Source organism: Neopsephotus bourkii, unplaced genomic scaffold (assembly GCF_033783945.1).
Source record: "Neopsephotus bourkii isolate Nb327-2 ecotype Australia unplaced genomic scaffold, CSIRO-AGI_Nbou_v1 NB_1654, whole genome shotgun sequence".
Taxonomy (NCBI): Eukaryota; Metazoa; Chordata; class Aves; order Psittaciformes; family Psittacidae; genus Neopsephotus; species Neopsephotus bourkii.
In genome coordinates this window covers 319,163-344,409 of record NW_026902128.1, presented here as the reverse complement: position 1 = coordinate 344,409, position 25,247 = coordinate 319,163, and the positions used below count along the sequence as shown (strand labels likewise).

Below are 25,247 nucleotides of genomic sequence, written 5' to 3'. Positions count from 1 at the left end.
TAGAAAGGGAAAGGACCCTTTCTCCAAACCGATACTATTTTCTAGATCAGGACCATTTCTAGTTTCACATTAATTTCACACTGAGATAGGCTTACATTGAGGGGCCATGGTCTCCTGTGCTGCTTGCATCGAAACCAAGCGATGCCAGCAAGTGGGACCCAGCCAGGGCTGCCTGCCTCTGCTACAACCGTCACTCTCTCACCAGCCCTGCTGCCAGCAGCATCTCTGTACACAGCATTGCCTAGCAGCTCTCCGCATCGCTCCTGTTGCTGTTATCTCCGCTTGCAAGTCCTCGTAAGTGTGACGCAGTGAGCATGTAATTAGCTGTGAGATGTGGGAGCGGTAGCAGAAGCTGACAGTGTCAATCAGCAGCTCCCTGAGTTCTACCAGCACACCCCTGCCCTGAAGCTTCAGCTCTGTTATCTTGGTTTATTGTGTTTATCAAGAGCACAGATTGGATTTGGAAGTTCTGAAGATGCGGAGAGCCCTTTGGCATTTGAGGAAGGAGATGAGAAACCTAAGAAACACAGAAGTTAATATGTTTTCAGCTTGCAAGAGAGCTTGGAAATGCCGCTGATGGTTTATTAATCTCTCTCGCCCTGGAGGACAACAGTAATCTGCTTTTTCCTCTATGCTGAATTTCCTTTACTGAAAGTTAAAGGGGACAGTGGCAAGTTAATTCTATTTTGGAGACAGATAATTCTGCGCCTTTCATAGTGCTTTTGGATTACTAAAACTCCTTTAAAACAGGATTTTAAAAATCAAAGAAGTCCAATTTTCTCTTTCTGTGCTGTTTCATTCCAGTAATTTCTCTCTCCTAGGACAAACGACTCAAGTCTTGCCCTTTTTCATTGTAATTCTGACTCCTTTTCCATCACTGCCAGTGCAAGACATAGAACTCGGTCCACAGGCAGAATGTGCCCGCAGTCCCCAAAACAAGCAGAAATGAGAGCAAGGCCAAACATTTTGATATGATGATCAGTTGTATTTTCAGTCCATTAATACACATTCATTTACCAGATACAAATGGAGTGGAAAGAAAAGCAATTGTTAGCAGAAACAAGGACACAAAACTCAATTCCAGCAGCCTTCACAGAAGGGATATTCAGTGTTCACAACCGCACTGTTGGAAGGTAGAGACACACAGAAACACATCTGAAGTGGAAGATCCTTTTTTTGTTGATTAGTTTAGCTAGACACATGATTTAGAAAAAAATCCAACCCCAACAATTCCCAGAACTGTGACTTTTGACACTTTTCCCATTTCCCATGTGTCAGAAAATAGGTAAGTTGGAATTGTTTACATGGAGGAGATTTTAGGAAAACATACTGCGAGGGAAAAACAGAATAATCACAAATACTGGAAGATATAACAAGGAAACAGAGAAGGAAATTACAAAAAATAAAGGAAAGAAAAGAAAACCCAAGAGGATCATGGCATTCAGCGGTCGATGGATAGTCTGTGGGTCTGTTCCATTTTGATATACCTTAGTTTTGCATGCTTAACTTGATTCACTGCTATGGCGTTACACTCCTGGTTTAAGGCTCGATTCTGCAAAGCTCCTGCTTTCAGCAGTACTTCAGCTGCACAGAAGGGGTTGCTGGTTTCAAGCCACAAAATGTGAGTGTATTCCCATCTTGTAGGCCAACCTCTGCTCCTGTACCTGGTCTGGAGCCCACTTGCTCTCCTCACCTTGGCCACCACTGCACTCTACAGACCAAGTCTTTTCTGCCAGAAAACCACTGCAGCAGCTCTGCAGCTGATGGATGTGTGTCAGTTTAGACCAGCATGGATTTGGGTCTTTACATTCATCAGGAGAAAGAGGTGGCATTAACCTAAAGGACCATTCAGACTTTTATTTCAATGTTCCACAAATGCAATGCACAAAGGACTTGTTACATTGAAATAAAAATAGAAAACCACATTGAGCTTGATTGTACATGGACATTTCCTTGGAAGGAAAAAAGATATTGTAAATTATTAATATCAGGGTCCCAGTGAGGCAAAACCTACACTGAGGTCTCCCCTGAGGGACAGCACCAGGATTGCAAAATTATGTTCTGAAACCTCATCAAAAGAAATGCAAATGGAGCATTTGGGGTTTAATCTAGCAAAGCCCACATCAAGTCAAGTGACAAACTGAGACCAAGAGACCAGAAACCGAGCTGAGCGCTTAGCATCTGCCATGGAGCACTGGAGTAGTCCTTCTGCAAATCATTTTCCAGTGAAGTTCTAACATATGATGATATTTTATCCCTTGTTTTTAAAACCATCCACTAACTTTGCAGTGGAACATTTACCCAGTCCAGCACCTGTACAACAAAACACATTTTAAAATACCAGACTATTAAAAAGATAAGGAGTACGAGTTCTCAAAGTGGCATGTGTTAAGGAATAAATTAAAAGGAGGTTATGGGGGAGGTGTTCTACTCAGGTTGAACTACAAAATAAAGACTGAGCCTGGGAGAAGTTCTCATCTCCTATAGATCTAACAAACAAATGCCACAAGAAACAGTTCATGTTCCTGGGTTTGCTAGTGCTTGAAACCACATTGCTTGTTACAGTACTGTGTATTTGTGAGCGATCCTCTGCAGCTTGAAGGTATTAAACCCACACTGGTATTACAGACTAAGTAGTAGTGATTGTTTAGGTACAAGAAATTAACCCTCTCAAGGCGCTCAGTCTCACAGGCTTCTTAATATAAGAAGTAAACCTCTAGCTGACAGGATGCAAGGAGCCAGCTTTGCACAGCACAGCCTGTGATGGGTGCAAACAAGTGTTGTGCCTTCACTGGAATGGCTCCGGCTCCAGCATCTGTTTGAGGTGAGCAATGCCACATCCATGGGGGGCTTCAGTGGCCCCTTGAGCCCTGGGGGATGCCAGGCTCTCTGCACTGTGCCAAGGCTGCCTTGCACACCTTGCCAGCATTTGAACATAACTAAATTCTTGGTATCTGGAATTTAGCACCAACACATGGATGTTCAGCACAGCTCCTCTGTTCCCATCAAGGGAAACCTCCTTCTGGACAGAGAGCCAATGTGAGGCTTGTCTGCTATTTTAAATATCAAAAGACCTTAATTAGCACTTTCATACATAATCAGTCAATTAAACCTCTCCTCCATGGCTCTGCTGTGCTGCTTGGGACCAGCATCCATCACACTGTGGGTGGAGTGTTGCAGAACCTGGGTGCTCTTTTCCCCAAAGGAGCCTGGCAGAAGGGGACTTAATGCCACTGGAGTTATGAAGCCCCAGTAGTTATCTACCTACCACTTTAAGAGACAATATAAGGATAATTTAACACTTACAAAAGTCTTTGCTAATATGAGGATGGAGACAATAAGAGCACTTAGAAGATGACAGGAGTCCTGCACTTCTTCAAGGTTCACGTGTAGGGGTGGCAGGGTTGAATGCTCCCTTTTCAACTATGAATACAGATCTGTGTGACGTACAATGATTCTTTGACAGGCTGTAATTGTTTAAAGTTAGCAGCTTTGTTCAAACTAAAACAGCTAAAAACATATCAGGAGAGGAAAGCTCTGAACTTGCACTGATGTAAAATAACAAGACAATTTAATCTTTCTTGATTGCAAATGGTCGGAGCACGTATTGCTCTGGTTCTGCAGGGGGTGACCCCAGGTCAATTTTTTTTAAGGAAAAAATTAAAAAATCAAGGGAACCTACTTATCTGCTAACAGTGCATCAGCTAAAAGCACCTTCCCCTGGACCAAAGATCACCACATAAAATGCTGCACATGCACTTCCATCAGGCTAGCCAGACCACAGATGAACAGACCAGAAAGGAGTGTAATATGCAACTGTATCTACAAAACATAAGTGTAAAACAGTGGGAACTGCAGGAAAGGGCTGGAAGAATGCCTGGAGTTGTTACTTACTTGGGTGATGCAGTAGGTACAGAATTATCTGGTTCCTATTTACACATCTGAAGACATCGAAGGCAATCCGCTAAAATGTGCCAGCTGTTTCAGGAATAGCTAGGCAAATGGTGGGATTCTTTTCCAGTTAAAAAAATGAGTAAGACCGTAGAAGAGGCAGGAAAGATAAAACTAAACTTGCTTGTGAATTAAATAGCTCACCTGGTCTTTTGACTAAGGATTGTTGGGCACAGGGTTAAAATGCAGCTAGCAAAGGGTTTCCCCCATACACCACAGCAGCCGAGGAGCTCAGCCTCCCAATTTTTCCAGATACGACTCTTCACTAGGCATTTCTAACAGTCCAGTCTCTTAGTGTTTGACATGGCACTGCTGACTGCCAGGGAACACCTCTCCTGGGATTGCAGTTGGACCTGGACATAAAACTGTGAGGCATGGCTCACTGCAGGTAGAGCAAAGACCCAAAGACAGCACCCACCATGTGAGGTCCTGAGTCGTGGTGTTTTGCCTAGGGATGCAGAGTGAAATTGCTGATTTGCTGCACAGCGAGATACAAAATAGCTTTGGAAACTGTCTTTCAGAAATGGAAAACAGGGTTGGGCATGCTGAGTTTCCCCTGTGCTTAGGAAGGCACATCCTGCATGGCTGAGCTCAAAGATTGTGGTTGTTCTAATAACAAAGTAGACCACAGCGAAGGCTTTGCTAACTGCTTCCCTTCCCCCTTATATACATCCCACCTATGAAGCGACATGTCAGCTCAGTTTGAGCATGGTATCAGCTCCAGCTTAATGGCCTTTCTCTTAAAAGGGAAGAAAGGGATGGAAAGAAAAGTCTATCTTTGTACTGCAAATTAAATGTATGAATGGAGGACGCAGAGCACAGAGCTTTGTTCGGCCCACGTTGGGTTTCGAGTTTCTGTCCCATTACAGGCAGTGCCTCGCTCTCTTTCAGCTCCAGAGATTATCTAAGGCTTGAGTTTAAACCTTAATCCTCTCCTGGAGAAAGCATGCACACCCAGTCTCAACAAACTGACGTGTTACATGTCTGCAAAGGCCAGCAAACTCTGGTGATTTCAGCACCTCCAGCTCCATTGAGGCTGCCTTTTGCCAAGACCTAGGCAGTGCCATGCACTGCATGTGAGGACTGCTGATTGCTCTAGCTGTGATAGAAACATCTGGGGTTTTTCCCCCCAAAGGGGAGGAAAGACTGAAATGCTGATTCTGATACAAGATTCTTAGTCCATTTCCATTTAAGAAGTGAAACACCTGCAAGTGGTAGGACAGCCCAAGGCAGCACCAAACAGCACTTCCTGACAGCACCAGAGCTGTATGACATGCTCTGACAGCATATGAAAGGGGTAAGTTGGGGGATCCAGCCAGCCAAGGCGCAGATACCCGAAAACCTTAGAAGCACATGCAGCCCACGATTCCTGCACAGCCACAGCACAATCACAGTACGTATGCAACCACACTATACAGCTGGCAGTAGTAACAACAGCAACTGGGATTTGTTTCTTGTCCTAGGAAGTGGCCTGCATCCTTTAGGCACTCAGAACGTGCCATAAGAAGTAACTCCTTCAGAGGTTAAACTTCTCATCTGCCATAATTTCCAAGTCTTTCTGCTCCTCCCCTTTGCTAGTGTTGACTTCCTTTGAGTTCCTCCACCAAAATCCTTCAGAAAGGCACATTAGCTTGGTGGAGATCTGTCACCTCTCTCAGCAATAAAGGGCTTTCCAAAATCCTGTATTGTTCAACAACTTGTCTCTAGAGAACCAGAGTTTAAAACACAAAGCAGTCTTCTTAAGTCCAAACCTCCATGGGTACCATGGACTCCTTTGTTCCAACGGAGGGAAGCAAGTACTCCTCCTCCAGAAAACGAAAGGGGAATTGTACTAAAAACCCACGAATCTTTTTCAATTCTTCTGCTGCTTTCACAGGATCATCGTTCGCTAATTTGGGCTTGTTGATGAAATCACGCAGTTGGGTTAAATTATTCACCTGGTCACTGGGAAGGCATCGAAAAACCTGATCAAAACAGAAAGAGAAAGTGGTATGTCAGGGCAGGGGAAATACTGCAATGCAGAGCTCCTGAGCAGGACCAAAACATCTAATACAAATTCCCCGGGATGGTAGTGACTTAATTAAGAGCCTGGAGAACATGGAGGGAAGACGCATGTGCCTATCTGTGATATGGCTGGAGCAGGCAGAGGGGAAGCTCCAGGGCTTTTTCTTATCACTGCAAAAGCTCATTAAGAAACAGAAGTAAAATTTGCTTCTACTCCAGTTATGCCAAGTAGAAGCAGGAAGTACACCAGAGCCACTCACTGGAGCTACAGCTGATATAAATAAAAGGAGAAATCAGAACTGCTGCCTTCTTGGCCACTGATACATTTTGAGGATGAACAAATTCCAGTGCCTTGTTCACTGTATGGGAAGGAGAGAAGGGAAAGGCATCATGTTCTGTTCCTCACCTTATCAAAGATGGTGGCATTGCGAGCTGCTGTAGAAATCCACACCTCCTTGAAAAACCTGTCACAAACAGGATCCTGGTGTTCTGGACTGAGATCAGAGCCACCAAGGACAACCCTGAGAAGACAAAGCGATTGATGCTCATGGAAGCTCAAGCACTGGCTATTCCCCCTCTTGAGAAATGCTAGGAGACGAAAAACTTCCTTGGGACTTGCCAAACCCTGTGTGCTCCCAGCACCCTCCTGCTCCTGTCCCCAGCAATAGCCTGTCAGCTGTAATGCTGCTCAATTTTCTACTTCTTTTCATGTGCGATAATTGTCCAGATGGAAAATGGAGAGGGAGAAGGAAAAAAAGAAACGCCAATGAAACAGCAGCAGAAGATCGGGCTAAATCCAGGGCAGGCAATGCTAAACCTGAGCAGGCAGCAACTTTTTGTCTGAAAGGCTGCTGGCAGGCGAAAGCCTGAGCAAGCTTTGCCTGCATCCTGCTCACTGCCAGCCCTGTGCATCCCACCTGAAGCACCGCAGCCGGAGGGACTGGGCAAACTTCCCAGCGCTGTAGTCTTCCCCATCCATCACAGAGGGGACTGTCTCAGTGTCCTGCACGATGATGGCCATCTCGCTGTCCCTCTTTCCCAGCATGCTGCGGTCATTGATGTTGGCAGAGCCTGGCAAGGGGGAGAACAGAGCAGCGGTAAGGTACCACGGCTGCATGGGATGCTCCTGCACACCCTCCATCACCACCCTTTGCATCTCTCATCTCCATGGTGGACCTTCTATGGCTTCACTAGGTAAAACCCTCACCAGACATCTTCCTTGTGGAAACACAGAACCTGAGAGCCAGGATCTGGGGAAGGGAAAAAACCTCCAACTGATTTTTGCAGGCTTCAAATGCTCCAGGTTTGAAAGAAGGTTAAACCATAGTCAAGCTCGGGCCATCGGTTTTAAAAGTTTACTCTCTCTGAAACTTCCCAGATACTTTTGCTGAAGGATGCCACAGCTTTCAAAGGGCTTAACTGCATTTGGTTTGGATACCAGGTTACCTGACACAGGATGGGCTTCATGGGTGAATCTGCTCTCATCCTTAGTAATGTAAAGAAAGGAAGCTTTTCATTTGCGTTTGTGAAGGTTGTCTCCTTGCTGTGGGCTGCACATCTGCAAAGGCAGCCTCCTGTCCTGCCAGGACCACAGTTTGTGTCTGCAGACACAAGAGCTCAGGCACCATCCCTGCTGATGCAGCAAGGCAGCAGCACACCCCAGGACTCTGCACGACCTTCACACTACAAGAGATATTTCTTCTCTGCTCCTTGCCCTGTGCTTGCTACTGCATGCCGTGCAAGACCCAAATGCCAGGAAGTGGAGGTGTGCTTTCCAGAGGGTTGCAAAGGGGTCCCCTTCCCCAGTGGTGGGACCCATGGGTGTCCTGTGCACAGTTCCTGGCTCACACCTTGAGAAACAGCCACTTCTGTCCCCAGTGCTGCTGGAGAGCAGCAGACATCTGTTCTGTTGCATTTCTACTGCATGGCTCTGGCCATGCCTTTTGGAGGGGGGGTGTCCCTCTCCAAAATGCATCACCGTGCTCATGTAAAGGTTTGTATGCACTTGGTCCCGCATGGTGGCTCTAGCCCTGACTCTGCACAGTGCTGAGAGCTCCCCTTGCAGGACCTGACACCTGCAGCATTGCTCAAGAACAGGTGAGGCTTTATACCCAATCTAGTTTCTCTGTCTCATACAGCCATCAGAAAGAAAGGGCTGGGGACACCACAGCACTTGCTAGCTCCAAAGGAACCACAAGATGCAGCCAGGAATAGGAGTCATCAGGTCATTAACCCACAGAAATGACCAAACAGCCCCCAGCTCTAGAAGAGACCCTCAGAGTAGCCATTTAGCCTTCCCAGTGACTGTACCTACTAAAGGGGACCTAACCCCTCCCAGAGGAAAAATGAGCTGAGCCTCTCTCCTGCACAATGGTCCCATTAGCATTGTATTTCCATGCACAGTCTTTCATGAGTGTTAAAGGGATGACACTGCCTCCCCGTCTTCTCATCAGCTGGCACAGATGCAAATGCTGCATAAAAATCCATCCTCAGGCTTATAGGTACAGAAAGCAGAAATAAAGACCTGTCTCAGCCAACCCCCCCAGATCACAGTTGCAAAGTCACTGCTCCTGCTGCAACACTGAAACCACTTCTGAGCTGCTCTGGGTACTGGAGATGAGATCTCACCCCACAGAGGGTACCAAGAGAGGAGCAAACCTAATCACAGGTCATCCGAGACTACAGCTGAACTGCTGCATTGAAAGAAGGAAGGAAGTATTCCGAGTCCTACAAAATCCGATATTAACTTATTCTTTGGCAAAGTTTCTGTTGCTGACACAGCAGATAAAAAAAGGTTTCTTCAAAGGAGCAGGCCAAAAAACTGCTTTTCTGCTGTGATACAGAGCTCTGAGCCTGAAGTCTCTTGTCTTTGCTGCATAATCTCATAATAAATATGGTAAAAAAAGAGAAAATGGATGAAATGTTATCTATTACTTGTTATAACATACTTCACCATGCTTAGGAAATGGAGCTGATAAATGACACATGTTGTCCAAAGCTTCCAAGTTTTACGGCACATTCTGTTCTTTAAGGAACAGATGACAAGTCTCACAAGTCTTCCTGTTAGAGCAGTTTGATACAAGACAGATGGACAATATTCCCTGCACTGGGATTCTCTTCACTGTTACACTGAGATTCAAAACCATTTTACAAAAACAAATTAAATGACAGTCCCCCAGATCCTTTCCTCCCTCCTACCTACCTTCCTGATGAACTTATGCATCTGGGTTTTGGGTGGTTTTTTTAAACAACAAAACATTTCACAAGGAAGAAATCACAGCATAGAAAAGCACAGAGCACAGCCTGAACTGATTACAGAGCAGAGAAACAAAGGGTCTAATGCAGATATAATCGAGTGGTCCAAACCCCTCCCACAGGCCCCCTGCTCACCGATTATAACTGTGTTGTCATCAGCAATAAGCAGCTTGCTGTGAACATAGATGAGCTCTGTGACTAGTTTTCCTTCCAACTCAGCATATGTTCGAAGTCCACAGAATGATATGTAGTTTATCCACTTATCTCCAACTGAAAATTAAACAAGATGAGGGATAAGGAAGGTGGAAAAGAGAAGAAAGACAAAAGATCCATTGTATAAAGACCCATATAAATAACAATTCACTTTTGACTTAAATAAGAAACAGATAATGGAAATTAGTTCATAAATAGACTTTACAATCTGCCTGTGGGCTTCCTGCGCTGCTCTGATCCACTGCCTGCTTGAATACTTCCACTATGGCAAGAAATGACCCCAATCTCCCTTGTGCAGCATGCCAAGTCCTCACAATTGATCCAAATGTCTTAAAATAACTGGACCATGCAACTTCTCTTCTGCAAATGCTGCAGAAAGGAAGCTGGAAGCAGGTGTTTTGTCCATGCACAGTATGTAAATATGTCTTAATGTACTTGTCTGCAGTTCAGATTTATGCAAAGACCTAGAAGGAATGAGGCATTATGTACGCGCCTGGTATTTGTGACATGTAGGTTTTCATGGTGCTCTGATTTCAAGCTGGCACCCTCATGGCAAGGAAGCAGCTCGGAAACAGCATCCTACTTAGGCAGGTTTTCCCTCTTTGTGTTTGACAACTGCCAGAAACAAACGCAGGGTGGAATTCACAGGGGAGGCTGAAGGCTTGTCACTCCCAAAAGTGGGCCCCCAGGACATTTTTCAAACAACATGATCCTGAGCAGCTGCAACCTCTGCTGTCTTCTCCCTGGGGTCCTCCCCTCCTCCAGATCAGGGCTGCATCCAAGCATGAAGTCTGACAACTGGCCACAGCTCGCATGTTCTGAAAGACCTTGCCATGGGATAACAGCAGAGGGAGGTCATTCACCAGCTCCATGAGCCCATACCACATGATGCTGTGAGATGCCCTAGTCACAGCAAGCCATGCTAATAAGAACCTAGAGAATCTGATTTATGTGTCAGAGACATAGCCATTGAACAGCAGCATCCCAAGACTAAAAAACATAGAGGATAAAAATAAAGTTCTTACCCTCTGTCTTCAACTGGCCCAGGATGGAGTTTTCTCCTCGGCACATGGTCCTGGAAAGAAGGTAGGCAGCCATCAGCACCACCGTGACTCAAGGCAACAGCATATGCTGAAGCAGAACCAGGCGAGGTAAATCACAAACACAGATGCCTCTTAAATACCCTGTGCAAGCAGAAGAAACACGGTGCTTCTAGAGCACACATTTTCCCTGAATGATTGTTGACATATCTTGGACTGCTCATTTCCTATCAGAGCTCGTACCAATCTGCACAGGAGCTGGGGAGCATTTTTGCTTTCTAGATCACACCTCAGTGGTGATAAATGTCTTACAAAGAGGGCTGCTACTGTCTGTGCCACAGGTCTGGATGTGAAATCGCATTAAGAAAATAACATGTGCAGAACACCAGGTTAGGGAGTTTGTATGAGTACAGCTGGGCTGGAAAAGCCACAGCCTGCATCTCATTCAAAAGAGCCCAACCCATGGGCAGTTTCTCAGGACCTGTGGTTGCCCTTGTAGAAGAAAGCTCAGGCAAAAGGGCCTCATTAGAGAGACATGCTGCTTTCCTTCTGCTTGTGTCTCCTGTCCCACTCATCCTTCTGGATGTGCAGTAGGATCCCTGCAGACCAGCAGACAAGGAAGATTTCTTCTGTCTCCACAGACATACCATAACACAGCAGTTTTCCAGTAAAACCATCTTGCCTTGGACCATTCTGCCTTTTTCTACAGCCCATTTCTAGCACAGGGCTACCTGGCACCACTGTGTCTCATTCCTTCCCATGAGGCTTGCAACTAGGGTTGCACAAATCCCTCAGACACATCCATGCTGGAGCAGGGGAATGACATTGGGGAATATGCTGTTCCTAGCAGAGCCAGGCAAAGTATTGGCCAAAAAGGCAGATTTGGAGACAAAGCCTGGCTAAGGAACCTGCAGAACTGCAAGCTCCATTCTGGCTCTAGTGGTGATGGGGATGCTGCCAGAAAGAACTGTAGCAAGCACCATGGGAAGTGCCTGCAGGAGAGCATAACTGTAAAGTGGGAGGGTAAAGAGCTCGGAGATGAAGAGGTCCTGGTCTGATGAGCTAAAATGAAAATGTTATGCCACACATGGACAGTAACTGAGAGTCAGGAATTGGTGGGTTTGTGTAACGGATTGGGGAACCCATTGTTCCAGGGCAGAGTGGGATTTCCCCAGATCTGTGAGGGTGTTTGCCTGTAGAAAGCACGGGGCTTTATCCATCGCACTTCCCCACTCAGCTAGCATTGCCTCACCTCCTGATGCGAATCCTGAGGCTGGCAAATACATGAGCTATAAGGACTAAGTGAAAGCTACAGTTTCCTCCTTTTCCGAACACTGTGTACATGAGGACAGCATCTAGTGTGATGCCGCGTGGATGGATGGCAGCTGGAGCCTTGGGCACCACCCGCAGCCAGCAGAGGTGACCAGGGAGGTCTCTGACAGCCTGCCTGCAGCAGGGCTGCCTCCAGTACCTGTAGTTGAAGTGCATTATGGCCTGCAGCGCACTCCCCCCACCAGTTGAGATGTCTCCTTCAAACCCAGGCAGCAGCGGGATCACCACGTATACTCGGAAACGTTTGTTTTCCCTGAAAAGAGAGTATGGGGGAATATTAGCCTGCAAATATTACAGCTTCCTGCAAGGTGAAGGCCTCTGTTTTCACTTCCCTTGCACTAACCAACTTGTTTTTTATCCGCAGCTACCACACAAATTTTAATAGAGCAAAAAGTATGAAGTGTATTTCCAGCTACGTATCTTCATCACCTGCCAGCAATACTTCAGTGAGTGTTCAGGCCACCAGGAGGAAAAGCAGATGGCAAAAGAAGTTAAACGAAAAGAAACTCATTTTCACCAAAGTTCAAGGGCATAGTAATTGTTTTACAGATTGTGTCTGTTACTATAAAAGTTCATTTGAGCACCCTGATAGTCCAGTCACACCAATACTGCTTGAGACTGGTGTGTACAACTGCCTAAGATTACAAAGCTATCACAGGCAGAAAACCGAAATCTAACATGATGCTGTCACTTCATCCTGGTTTTTAGAAGCCATAAACTTCAAAAAGGCTGGAAGCTCAGGGCACAAGCAAAACATTTATCACTCAAGGAAGGCAAGTATATCACTGATACATCACAACCCACAAAACTCATTCCCAGATTTCCCCCAGACTAAGCCGTACTCTGTAACCATGATTTGATTCAGAACAAAAGCTGCAATTGTGGCACTGCTTGGGGCTTTTCTTAAAGTCCACCTTTGGGTTTTCTTTGCTGACAAAAACTAGACGCATCTGCTCTGCCAGTGCTTTCCAGGCGCCCTGGGGTACTGGCAATCCCCTGCCCTGTGCATCGGAGGAGGATGCTCTACTGCAGGGTGCTGCCACTAGATGGCAAACACAGTTTAACCAGGACAAAACCATTTCAGCGGCAGACTGAAGATAAGCCAGTTTGCAGCTTTTGTCAAAAGTATAGCTTCGTCGGGCAAGTCGTGCCTGTGAATTTAAGGGCACGGGAATCATGGAGCACTGGGGTCTCATTTGAGCTGGGAGAGAGACAGCGAGGGCTTGTGTTTCTTTTATTTCAACCAACGCTTCCTTATACTGCATGATGCACTATAAACTAGCCTCAATTTGTCAGCTGACCCCAGGAACAGCTAATGAGATCTTAACCGTACACAACGAGAGACTTTGAAATGAAGCCTGTTTGTATCATGAAAAAGATTTACCAACAAAAGCATTCCCCAAAAAGCATCTTGCTTGTCCAAAGCCCAGTGTTTACTGAACTAGCTAGAGCCACCCATGGAAAAAGACCGCCACCACAAAACAAAAAAGAGGAAACCAAGAACAGAATATTACTAGTTACATCAGTTGCAAATATTGGTCTAGAAGACTGAGAAGTATACAAGCTTTACTAAAGACCTTAATTTACAATTAAACATCTGTGTGTCACTTACCCTGTTTTCCCAGAGCAGTTGGAACATGAGCATTTTGATGCAAACCATTTATGCCTGAGTTTACTTTTTATCTTAGGCAATACCAAGCACTCTGGAGCATGCAGAATTTGAATCTTATATTTAGTGAGATTACCAACATTAAGCTGGCACAATATTGGCATAAAATTGAAGTAATACAGATGTGAGCATCACATCTGAAAATGTGTCACTGAAGAATTGGTGTGACTCCCTTTTGTGCAAGCGTTTTTGATATCTGGACAGAAAGACACCCACTACATAAACTTTACGTAACAGGAAAATCTTAACAGGTTACCTGGAGAATTCGCTGCTACCTCAGTAGCATTGTTAGAAGCAGGCAACAGATGCAAAGGGCCCATAGAATGAGCTCCCAAAGGCAGGAAAGGCAGTCAGGAGTGGCTTTCCAGGAGGACACCAACCAGCACAGAGATGCTGTATCTGGCTGCCTGCGAGCCTCCAGGTTGCAATGCAAACATCCACAACACCATTTCCAGCAGCACTGGCACCACTCCTCATCTACTCTGTGTAAGAATATCCACCCCATCTTTTAATCCTTAGCTAATGTCAATTATTTGGGCTATGCACTGCAGCTCAGATTACCAGCAACTCCACCCTGTTACTCTGCCCTGTTGTTAATGGCCTAGCAGATAACAGCCATGCTCTCCCAGTTTGAATAGTGCTCCTCTTTCCACAGTGCCTCTGAACAAAGCCTGGCTCATGGCAGCTCCTATGGCCTTGCAGATTCTGCCTGTTCCCTGGTGACTGCCTGTCTTGGGTTAGCTGCCTCTACCCAAGTGGGAATTTCCAAGCTCAAGTGTCAAAGAGAGAGAAACTTCTGTGACTCTGGAGAGAATACCTCTGGGAAAGCATTCCCTGCATAGCTCTGGACAATTACAATATGGAAAAAAACAATAGCTCCAAGAAATGTCTCCATGCATGGTGAAAAAGCACATGAGAGATGAAAGAAGTTTAGAAAGTTTTCTGTGTACCAGCCCAGCAAGGGGGATAAACCCAGGATACAGGTTTAGACCATGACATCAATGTACCTTAAAAAGCATCCTTACACAAGGCTGTACAGGATAGAAACAAAACCAAGCTTTATTAATATAAATTATTTTTTATATTTTCATTAATTATTAATTAATAATTAACAAGTACCTGCGATAGTAATGTTAACAAGGGGTTAAGTGTGCTGAAGTAAAAGGAGCATCTAGAACGTGGCTGGATCTGATCCATCCAGGAATAAATGATGGCTCCCTTGCAATGGGGGTTGTAAATACCCTCCAGCACGTACCAGAAAAAGTTGTTCAAACAAGAGCTGAGCCCCACAGTCAAATCCTTGAAATGTGTTTGCTTCCTCTATTTGAAGCCAATCCTCTCTACAGATAATTTGAATAAACCACAAATCCTAGTTCAATCTTCTTACCCATTAACTTGCCTTACCACACACACAGAGTTCAAGACTGGTTGGCTATGAAGCAAAGGTGTGTCTGAACCAGAGTATAAAGGACTCACTTTTAAGCACGTTCCATAGTTAAAAATGCACTTGCACCACGGTAAGTCCAGAAAAATCACTTTGTGGATGCAAAGAAACCACAAAAGTCTCACTGCCACAAATGCAAGCAGATGTTGGACCACACTGGTTCTGCTCTGGGAAAGCTATTGTACAGTTACATTCATTAAGATATTATTTTACATCACACCATATAAATGCACCTGGAAGACTCCCATTGCCTTGTTAAGAACAGGTTACCTGTGAGCTTTAAGAATCCTCTGTGCAATCGCATCGCCAATCTTGTTCCAGACAACTTTGTCATCAGCACAGCTAATAAAAAACTGGTTCTGCAGGAAAAGCAAGCAAAGTTACTCTCAGATACTGTCAGTGAGGAAAAAAAGATATTTGCATGCTTTATTTCAGACCAAGAGCCACAAAAGGTAGCTGATTTGTGTGCCATTTCAGTGGATGCTTTTTAAAAATCATCATTAAACGATGTGTACCTGTACTCAGAGAATTAATTAGTCCTTATTAATCACACTCCCTAGAAAACTCATGTAACAAGCAACCAAATAAGAGGCTGGGGGGTGGATGAAAAGACAGAGGAGAATAAGCACCTCCAGCCAGCCAGCTCTGAGAGTCACTCCAACACAGGAGATTCCTTCTGCTCAAGACTGTACATACCCAAGATCAGCTCTGTGAGTGAGATGTTTGGCCTTGAACAGGGGACACTGCAAAGCCATGGAGAGCACAGAAGACTATTGCACAGGCCATGGAAGTTGCTGGCAGTTTCACAAACAGGCTTATAAAACAGATATCTACTTTTTTCCACCTTAAGGTCAGAAGGCTGTCAGGGTACATACCCATCAGCCTGGTTCAAAGACCATTGAAGTTAATAGAAACAGCTCCAAAAATTCAGAGCAGATGCCGTATTAATATCCATGTGCGTCTAAATTCACTAAAAAGTTCAGACCACACCTCAAGAAGTAGCATCACCCTCCTGATGGCTGCAAGCCATACCCAGAGCACCAGGACCCTCCTGCTTTCCCTCACTGCCACTCACTTCTATATATATGTAGTGCTTGCTGTTTTCTATCACACTGATGTAGGCATTGTGGATGGACTCCTCGTGGTATTTAATGCCAGCCGACCAGTCAGCAGCAGAACGGATCACCTGGAAAACAAGAGATGAACACCTTCAGCTCTGTCCCATCCAGGACACCATAGCATTGCAAGCGAACGATGCTCTTCCCTTGTGCCATTTGCCTCTCAGTATTTCACTAGTAAGGTAATATGTACAACAGTTACCATTTATACTACATTTGTAATAAGCAGAAAAGCTGCTTGAAAATAGAATTAATACTTAATAATGTTGTGATTAAAACTTAAGTACTCTGTCCCATTGCTGTGTTACTGCTGTCCCACCTAGGCAGCTCTAGATGAAACAGAAGTAGCACAGAAGTTCTGGTTTTGCTTAAGGTTTTATGACAAACTGCTTTTAAAACAACTACATTTCAAAGCTTTAGGTGTGCACATCCAATCAGTAACCTCCTGTCCAGCATCTTTTAAAGCCACCATCCACTTGGGGCAATGTCTTTTTCCCACAGAAAGGCTACATCATTACACAGTCTGATAAAGCAGGATGTGGCTTTGCCCTGAGCACTAGAGGTCACTCAGTACTTCTGCCAAATTCTTGCATAAACCATCCCATTTGCTATGATACAGCTTTAAAAATTCATGGCAGCTTGGCTGCTCATATTTAACCATTGATTTTCACTGTAAGTCCCCTTTCCAAGTAGATACTGCATGATGCCCAGGGCACATTCTCCTCGCCTCCTGCAGTTCTTGTGCAAGAGAGCCAAACCAATATGAGAAAGAACCTTTGTTCATGCTCTCAGCCAGACTGAGCAAGCCCCACAGCAGACAACTTCCCATCCCCAACAGCCAGAGATGCCACAGCATCTCCCTCTCCGGCGCTTTGAGTCAAGAAGCAACCGCACTATGCCCTGAGTGACATTTTCCTAGATGGAAATGTAGTTCTTAATTAAGCGAGACAGAGCACATGCTCAGGGAAACTTACTCATTATTAGTGTCTGTCTTTAAACATCCTCAAGACCAAAATACTGAAACATTAGCCCTAAAAATAGCTTTCTACAGCCATTATACCAGCACTCAGGGCCAGTCACACACAGGACAAAATCCAAAGCCTGAGAGGGTCTGTGAAACGCATGCGTCAGTGTGTGCAAAATCCCAGTCTCTTTCAGGACTCAACATTTTTCCCTGGATATTCCTCCAATGTATTTCTTTTAATTCTCTGTGTCCAGCTTCTGCTTGGCTCCATGTTATTCTCCCTGTCCCCCTAACACCCTTACCCTGAGCTCTGCTGTCATATTGTCAACACCAGTAGTGTACCAATAGATAAGGATTTGGCACTTTGGTCCAGGTGCTGTATGCCTGAACCCAACCAATCTTCATGTTTCCAGAGCATCTGTGGAGGAGGCACTGGGGGGCATTGCTGTTAAGTACCACACAACTCTTGAGCCAATTCCTTTAACTGGACAGAAGGAGCTTTCTCCCACAGGTCACTGAAAACCAGGTCCTGCAACTCTTGCCATTTAGCTGCTGTCTTGGCCAACAGAAGGGCACACACTGCAGCCTCCCAGATTCAGCATCAGGGTCACGGATGCTCGAGGGAGGGAGCCAGCGTGAACACAAGGGCCTTCACAGCCTCTACTGGTCCCCAACAGCTGCCCTTTGCTTTCATCGACATATATAAGGTGATGCTGCTCGTGCCTGTGTGGTTTTAATCACCTATTTGGTTTGCAAAGCCAAAGCTGCATTTTCCCACACACCTCAGGCTGGGTACTGCTGAAACTGCACCGAACACCATAGCAGACGGAGCTCCTGAACAGAATTCCACTGTGTGCATTAATAAAGACAGATAAACAGCTCTTCTGGATAAAGAGCAGTCTAATTTTTCTATACACACAGCTCAGGGTGCAGCATGGACAGGAGCCTGCAGCCCTTCCACCTTCACCAGCACAGCCGGCAACAAACAGATGCCTCTTCCCTGCCTCTTCTCCTGCTGCAGTGAAAACCAGGGGCCATGAAGCATGTCCCTGTGGACTGAGTACCTCCAACAAATGCAATCTGGAACTGTGCTTCAGAAAGCTTCCTAGCGTACAAAGTACTGACATTTAATCCTTTTTGCTAGTTAACTTTGTTCACGCTCCAAAGAGCTGCTTCTCCTTTTTTGAGATAAGCTGCTGAGCCCTGCGCTGAACAGAGTAACTTCCACACCCTCATTTACTGCAGCAAGAGCTGAAACTGCTGTGGATGAGGAATAAATGTACTTTTCTGAATTGGGACCTTGATAACACCAAAGCCCCTTGCTTTGAAAGACAACTTCACTGTGAGGAGACAAGTTTATTCTAAACCAGGGATGCCACCTGATGCAACAGGACTATCACTCAGGACCATCCCTTTCCAGCACTATGGCTTCCCAGCACATCATCCACCTGCCCTTCCCTGCCTTCCTCTTCATCCCTCCACACATCAGCACCCCATCTGCTCTTCACACCAGGCTGCCCGCTCTTACAGGACCATCACCCCACAACCATGTGCTGCGTCTTGTCCTAAAAAGCTGGCTCAGCATCACCCAAATGTCTTACACCAAGTACAACAGATGGTGTCCCCATGCTACTTCCTCTCCTCTCCCTCAGACCCCTCAGTACCTCCACAGAAGGCTGTGCCAAGCTTGTCATCTCCTTCTCTTACTGATAAAACAGTAACAATTCTGGTGTTTGCTGTGGGCTAGTGCATAACGAGCAGCGCAAGCTCTCATATATGACTTGAAAGAGGTAAGGGCATAGCCACTGCCAGAGCATTAAATTTTCATTGCATTTGCATCTGGAACTGGATATTGCCTCACATCACATCTTTTGCAGTGCTGGCTTTGGCCGATAATTGCAAACCTTGGAATGGAGATAGATGGAAAAACCCTGACACTGCCTTTAGCTATTTGACTCTTGCAAAAAATCAATGCGCAATCACTTTGCTATTGCGAGCAAAGCCCAGAAGTTCAAAGGGAAGAGAGTAAAACACCATGTCTGACTAACTCATGGAGCTGACAGGCTCCCTTCCTTTTTCCCAGCCTGTACCTCCACATTGTTTCCCGTGCACACTGCACTCATCCTCCCTGTCCTTGTAAGGGCCGCTCCTGTGGTCCTCACCCTCCTGAAAACACTTTCCTGCTCCTCTTGTCTGACAAAGGAGAGCAAAACCAGATGGTTCAATGAGGTCAAAATGTGTTGCTGACAAGTCAGTGGCTGGGTCATTGCAGCAATGTTGCAATCTCCACAGATACTTTGTGTTTTCCCTTCCTCTGATCTGCCCACAATTGAAAGACAGATTCCGAACAGGCTCAAAACCAAGAAAAACAGCAGCCAGACTTTCTTCAATCACCCCACAGCCAGGGACAGGCACTAGATGCTGGATATTTCTTCAGGACAGTAAATTCTACCTCCAAAGCCCCTACACCACACCAAAATGGGAATAACATGGGCACAGCTGTCAGCCAGCCAAGGGATTCAGTATCAACAACAATATTGTTCCAGTTTTTCTGGATAAAAGCTTAGTGAAAGGTTTTAGGGTATTTCTGATTTCTGCGTTGGACTGTACCACTGGAAGGAGACATGAGCACGAGCCGCCCTCTGGCCCAAAACTACTATATTGGACAGGCAAGAGGTTGATACTCCTGTGACTGCAGGAAAGGAGAAGATGCACAGGGACACCCGGATGCACACCCCAGGAGCTCCAGAAAGAGGTGAACCAGGAGAAGGGATATGTGTGTGTAGATCCAGTCTTTCCCTCTCACCACCTCCTGTGGCAGCCAAATCTGAAACCTCCATCAGGAAAAGAGCTTGAGCCACTCACTGACCCATAGCAGGGACTGCAGGGATGCTTCAGGGCACTTTCGTCATCTGAGGACCGATGGAAACTAGGCCAGTGTGAACGTTATAGAGAAGACTGCCAACAAAACCATGGCCCAGAGCTTGAGGAGGTCATGCAGAAATCATAAGCAAGCAGCCCAGGGTCAAAGAACCTGTATCCAGTGTCAAGGAAGGGTGTATTTAGGCAGGGTGCCTGAGGAGCCAGCCTCACCACTTCCACCATGCCTGGTGCTGCAAATGCTCTTCCTTATTGTCTTCCCTCATACTGGGAAGGCTGGTACATTGCAGGGCAACATGTTTTCAGACTAATATCATATGGTTTTATTTATCTGCCTCTAAACAGGACTGGGCTACCCTGACAAGTCTCTCAAAGCTGCAATTTGACATAAATTAGAAATGAGCAAGGCAGTTTCAAGTGAATAATCTACAAGACAAAGCTGCTCTCTTTTTGCTGTTTATGGCATCACTGAAACAGCCCTTCATTTCTGGGAACATATCAGTTATTTGCAATGCCCCAGCAACGTTGTGACAAAGCTAGTTTTCAACAGCTCACCCACTACTCAGCACTGGCGTATGAAGCATTTAACAGTCATTGAGTTTCATCCTCCTTTTCCACAGGCTGATGCCCTGAGCCAGCAGCTCTGTGGTATAGACTAAAGGAAAGCTGGACCTAGACAGTGCTCAGTTCTGTTTCTCCTTAGGGAACTGCTTCCAGTTCTTAATCAGTAGATCCTACCTTTTTGCTACAGCAAGCCCCACGATTTAGAAGCTGAGGCTTATGTTGTGGTTAGAGCATGCTCAGGGGACGCAAGCCTCCTCACATTCATGAGAACAAAGTCTCCCAAAAAGTTGGTGTCACAGTCTCGGCTGGGGAGGCATTTACAGCCACAGAGAAGGACGATGATGCCTGAAGTGAGACTATTTTTCAACAAGCTGTTTCAGCAAGGATTGTTTTGGAGGCCGGTGTAACACACCCAAGATCCATGACAAGATCCCTGTGCTGGCCATTCCCCACATTACACAGGTTGGAGCAGACAATACCCTGGCAGCCCACAAACCCAGAAAAATGCATCTTATTACACCAAGCTTCCCCAAGTGTTGCTGATATCTGGGTAGATCACTTTTTACAAAGAGAAAAGGCATGAATCTTGCCTGGCTTTGGTCTAATTGCTCTTATTTTGTACATCTTTCATCCAAAGAGACACACAATTGTTTTGCTGCTTCAGCATAACTCTTTTGACTATATTCTTCAACAAGTCCATGTGTCTGCTGAGTAACGGTAGTATTCAATATACGCACTCAATCTAGTTAGCTGAGTTTTTAGATACAGGTATCTCTGAAACTATGACTGTGAGGATGATTGTCACAAATGAGACTGTGGGCTGAGTGTGCAGAACTGCAGAGCACCCACAGGGCTGAATGGCTGCATGATAAAATGCAGATGAAGTTCAATGCAACATCTCTGAGATTCCTCTTAATGCTGGGCTCTAGATGACCACCAAATGTTCGACTGAGGCACTGGGGGCCTGGTTAGGCTGCTCTAAGATTTGAGATAAATATTCAGTGGGCAACCTCAACCCATCAGGCCTTCCCAAAACATAAAACATAAATGTTAGGCATTAGAAGAGCAGCAGAAGACAAAATAGCAAATTATACAGCCATACAAAGTCATGGTGTTCCCACAGCTTGAGTACTGCTTACAGCTTGGTCCTCTTGCCTCAAAGGTGGAGGTATAAATTAATGCATTTCTACTGAAAGAGTTGCATTCTTTTATTGTAATTTAGGACGTGACCACCTATGCTGTGTAATTTTATGATTTCAAGCTCTGCAGAGGGTCTGTCAGGCATTGACATTTACTGCTGGAAAGATGCAAACCGGGCTGTCTTAGGAGGATGTGAGCAGACCATCAGCACCCACCTGCACTGTGGCATGAACAGCCTCGGGCACCTGATACTTCAACTCATTAGCAGTTTCCTGAGATTTCGGCAGCAGGAATGGGTAGGACAGGGATCGGTATTTGGGCTTCATAATCTGCCCGGGGAAAAAAGAAAACAAAAGCAACTTGATGACACTGCAACACAGCAGGATAACATTAAAAATTAAAATGCATGCCTGTGGAGGGCACGTGGATGAGGCAGGGGCTGTATTTGTTTCTGTGTCCCCAGCAGTGATGCCCACACCCCACCTTGGTGAAGTTCCAGCGCTGGATGAAGTGTCGGGCAACATCGCGTGCTGCTTTGCCGTGTACCACAGAGGAGATGTCATGCCAGGGCATCCTCGGGGTGGTGTATCTGTCAATGAAGTCTACAGGACAGGACAGCATGTTTAGGCCTTCTCAGAAAAAAAAGACACGAATGTGGAAAAGCATGGTATGCTCCCCTCAAACAGAAGCTTCTGGGACACAGCACTGAGGGCTGTGCAGAATACTCATCATGCAATCGCCTGCAGTCCAAGTCCATGGACCGTAACGGCATAATTGGCCCTAGAACCTCTCGAAGACAGTTTTGCTGCTTCCTCCTAGCAGCCAAATCAAAACTGCCTCATTACCTCTGTCTCAGTAAGAGCAAAAAATGTGGTTTGAGGCTGTAAAGATGCAGAAGAGGGTTTGGGAGAATGTAATGATTTCCACGGTGCAAAGGCACTTACCAGCAAAAGGTTTGTCAAGTTGAACCCAGTCTTTAAAGACAAAGTTGCAGTAGTCTTTTCCGTGCCAGAATCTGGTTTCCCCAAGCAGCTCGCCAACACCTGTCTTCAAGCTGCGGATGGATCCTTTATCTGTCACAGGCAAACAAGACAACAAATCCACACACTCCAAAGTTATGTCTGTCCCTCTCACACTGCTGGTGAGAGATTCTCTGACATGGAACAGCACTTGTAGGACCTCCCAGTCCTAGTCAGCTGAAGCTGATTTCTCCCTACTCTTCCTGATGCTTTCAAAAGATATATATTAGTATTTTTTTCTTCCCTATTTTAATATTTGTTATACCATCAGAGCTGGTTATATATAGGAGTCTGTAATGAAAACAACAAGCAGATGCTGAACTCTCCATTACACTACACTGAAAAACTCACCCTATAATCATTTGTTTTTTCCACAGTCCAATGAATGACACTTAAATGTGGCAGCCCAATCCCAGCTGTGACTGACCTCAGTGGATATATGTACAGAAACATCACATAAATTATCCACTTAATGTATCTTACAATAATAATGAAGTAATTCCAACTTCTCTGTGGGAGTATTTATAACTTTGCCTCTGTAGGAGGGTATATCTCATCTGACAGAAGCTAGTCTTTATTAACTAAAATGAGATGATTTAATCATATTCCTTCACTAATGTTTTATTTTGTATTTCCAAATAACAATGTCATCTTTTCATACAATTTTGCATGTTAAACAAATGGATTCTGAATTCCAAATTGGTCGTTAAAAATACTCTAAAATATTCCGTCCTAACAGGATCCCTCTTCTACAGTGCATATTTTGGTGCAGAGTGAGGTTTTTTTTCTCTACTTTTAAGGAAACCAAAAACATTGGCCTAGACCATAAACATTTAACTAGCATTATTTCCTGACCCTGAGAGCAGTCTTCATCTACTGTACCAAATACTACTGAAATAATTACACAGTAACATGCTAGCAGCAGAAGCCTTCTCCTAACTCAACCACATCACCAGGTAACCATGAAAACCCCTTACCACAACCCCCTTCCAACAGTCACCAAAATACACATTGGCATCAGTGTAACAAGACTGGTTCACACAAAGCAAGCCCTGCCAGCACTGCTGTAACCCCACTGAGCTAAGCCAAGCCATGCCAGAAACACCATGCAGCACGTAAGCACCACAGCTGCATTAGGAAGCTTGAGTTTCTAGTGAGAGTCCAGGTGGAGATGGGGAATCACTGACTCAGCATGCTCAAATGGGAATGGGTGGGACATGCTGTGTGGCTAAAACACACTTCACGTACTGAGCTTTGATGCCTGTATGTTGACTCATGAATGAGCATGAGGTGACCACAGGGGAGACCACAATTAATTTCCACGAGACAAATGCTTCTCTTCATTGTTACCTACCACTATTTTGTAACCAGTATTTTACAATCGGTAATTAAGGCCTTAGCAGAAAACGTCAGCAAGAGGAAGATGTCAAGTAACTGCCCCTCACCCTGTATCAGAACTCAGAGGGATCCCTATGAGGTACTGAAACAGGCCCTTTCAACATCAGTCCAGAGATCAGGACAGGACAGCGGTTAAGAGAAAATCCTTTCTCAGTTAAGTATGCTTTTATTGACCTTAATGAGGGACAAAAGGGAGGGCCCAAGTCTTCATCCAAACATAGGTCTGACAGCAGACACTTTGCTGTGTCCTTTCGCTGCATGTCTTCCTGCATTAGGTTTACTTTGAAGTACCCATTGCGGAAGTTCCCAATTCCAGCAACAAGCCCCTTCCTTTGCAGGATGAGAGCTGCTGAAATCATCATATACCAGAATCAGAGCTATTTCCTTAACTGTTCCGTGGTGTTACTGTAAATGTGTTGATTTGTTCGGGGTTTGTTGCTCTTGTGGGCTTTTTTTTTTTGTTTTTTTGTAATTATTATTTATTTATGCTGCAGTTTTTGTAGCTTCTGGAGAAGACTCTGCCAGGATGTCCTCAGAGGGGTGCTAAAGGTGCTGGGAAATCAACAAGCAGCAAAGGCTGATCCTGGCACTCAACCTAACTCTCACCATAGTTACAACATAAGCACATCAGCAGCTAAAGCCTGAAGGCACCTCTGCCTCCCTGCACTTACCCTCCCGAGGCTCTGTGAGCCCCTGTTTGGATTCACTGTGGTGATGGAAGATTTTCAGATGGGGCTTTAAACTCTGGATTATATTTGGCTGACTTCTAGTGGAGTTACAGTAACCTGCAGGAAGTCGAGATGCTCTATTCATGGCAAAAACACATGTCAACCAACTACATTGGTGCCTGATCCTGTCTGAAGACACCTTGCATGTCAGGAGCTCAAACAAGATGTCAGTTTGCTGAAACTACAAGTGACCAATAGGCAAAAGACCAAATTCAAGATCTAGCTGGTTTTAAACCAGATATATTGAAGCAGTGAAGCCATTGCTATGTCCTGAGCCAACTGCAACCAAGGCAAACAGGGCTCCACCAAGGCCTCCTCTGGCCAGAGGCAGGAGGAAGATCTGGAGGGGTTGGTGGAAACTCAGGTAGGTTCCCACCACAACAAATACACAGCTGTAAGAACTGAGGACTTCAGGAACAGATTTCAGGAAGTACTTCATGCTAGAACAAATGTCAAGAATAAAACATAATTTTAGCTCTGAAGTGGTTTTTAATGTGGAGAATTAAAAGCTGCATTCAAATATTCAAC

General features: G+C 45.3%; 1 protein-coding gene across 3 annotated transcripts in view; it reads right to left on the bottom strand.

The window, feature by feature from the left end:
• Positions 1 to 3,193: 3,193 nt before the first annotated feature.
• PLD1 (phospholipase D1) overlaps positions 3,194 to 25,247 on the bottom strand; it is a 64,529-nt gene continuing 42,475 nt past the window's right edge. For 2 of the 3 annotated variants that reach the window (XM_061374817.1, XM_061374816.1), the window contains exons 16-27: positions 24,663 to 24,776; positions 22,519 to 22,647; positions 22,058 to 22,176; positions 21,790 to 21,903; positions 15,984 to 16,094; positions 15,179 to 15,267; positions 11,935 to 12,048; positions 10,449 to 10,498; positions 9,346 to 9,480; positions 6,873 to 7,026; positions 6,362 to 6,476; positions 3,194 to 5,915 (exon numbers count right to left, since the gene is read on the bottom strand). In XM_061374817.1, the coding sequence (XP_061230801.1) occupies positions 5,691 to 5,915; positions 6,362 to 6,476; positions 6,873 to 7,026; positions 9,346 to 9,480; positions 10,449 to 10,498; positions 11,935 to 12,048; positions 15,179 to 15,267; positions 15,984 to 16,094; positions 21,790 to 21,903; positions 22,058 to 22,176; positions 22,519 to 22,647; positions 24,663 to 24,776 (1,469 nt within the window). In that variant the 3' untranslated portion in view covers positions 3,194 to 5,690. The remainder of the gene's footprint in view (positions 5,916 to 6,361; positions 6,477 to 6,872; positions 7,027 to 9,345; positions 9,481 to 10,448; positions 10,499 to 11,934; positions 12,049 to 15,178; positions 15,268 to 15,983; positions 16,095 to 21,789; positions 21,904 to 22,057; positions 22,177 to 22,518; positions 22,648 to 24,662; positions 24,777 to 25,247) is intronic. The other variant, XM_061374818.1, reaches the window with a different exon arrangement.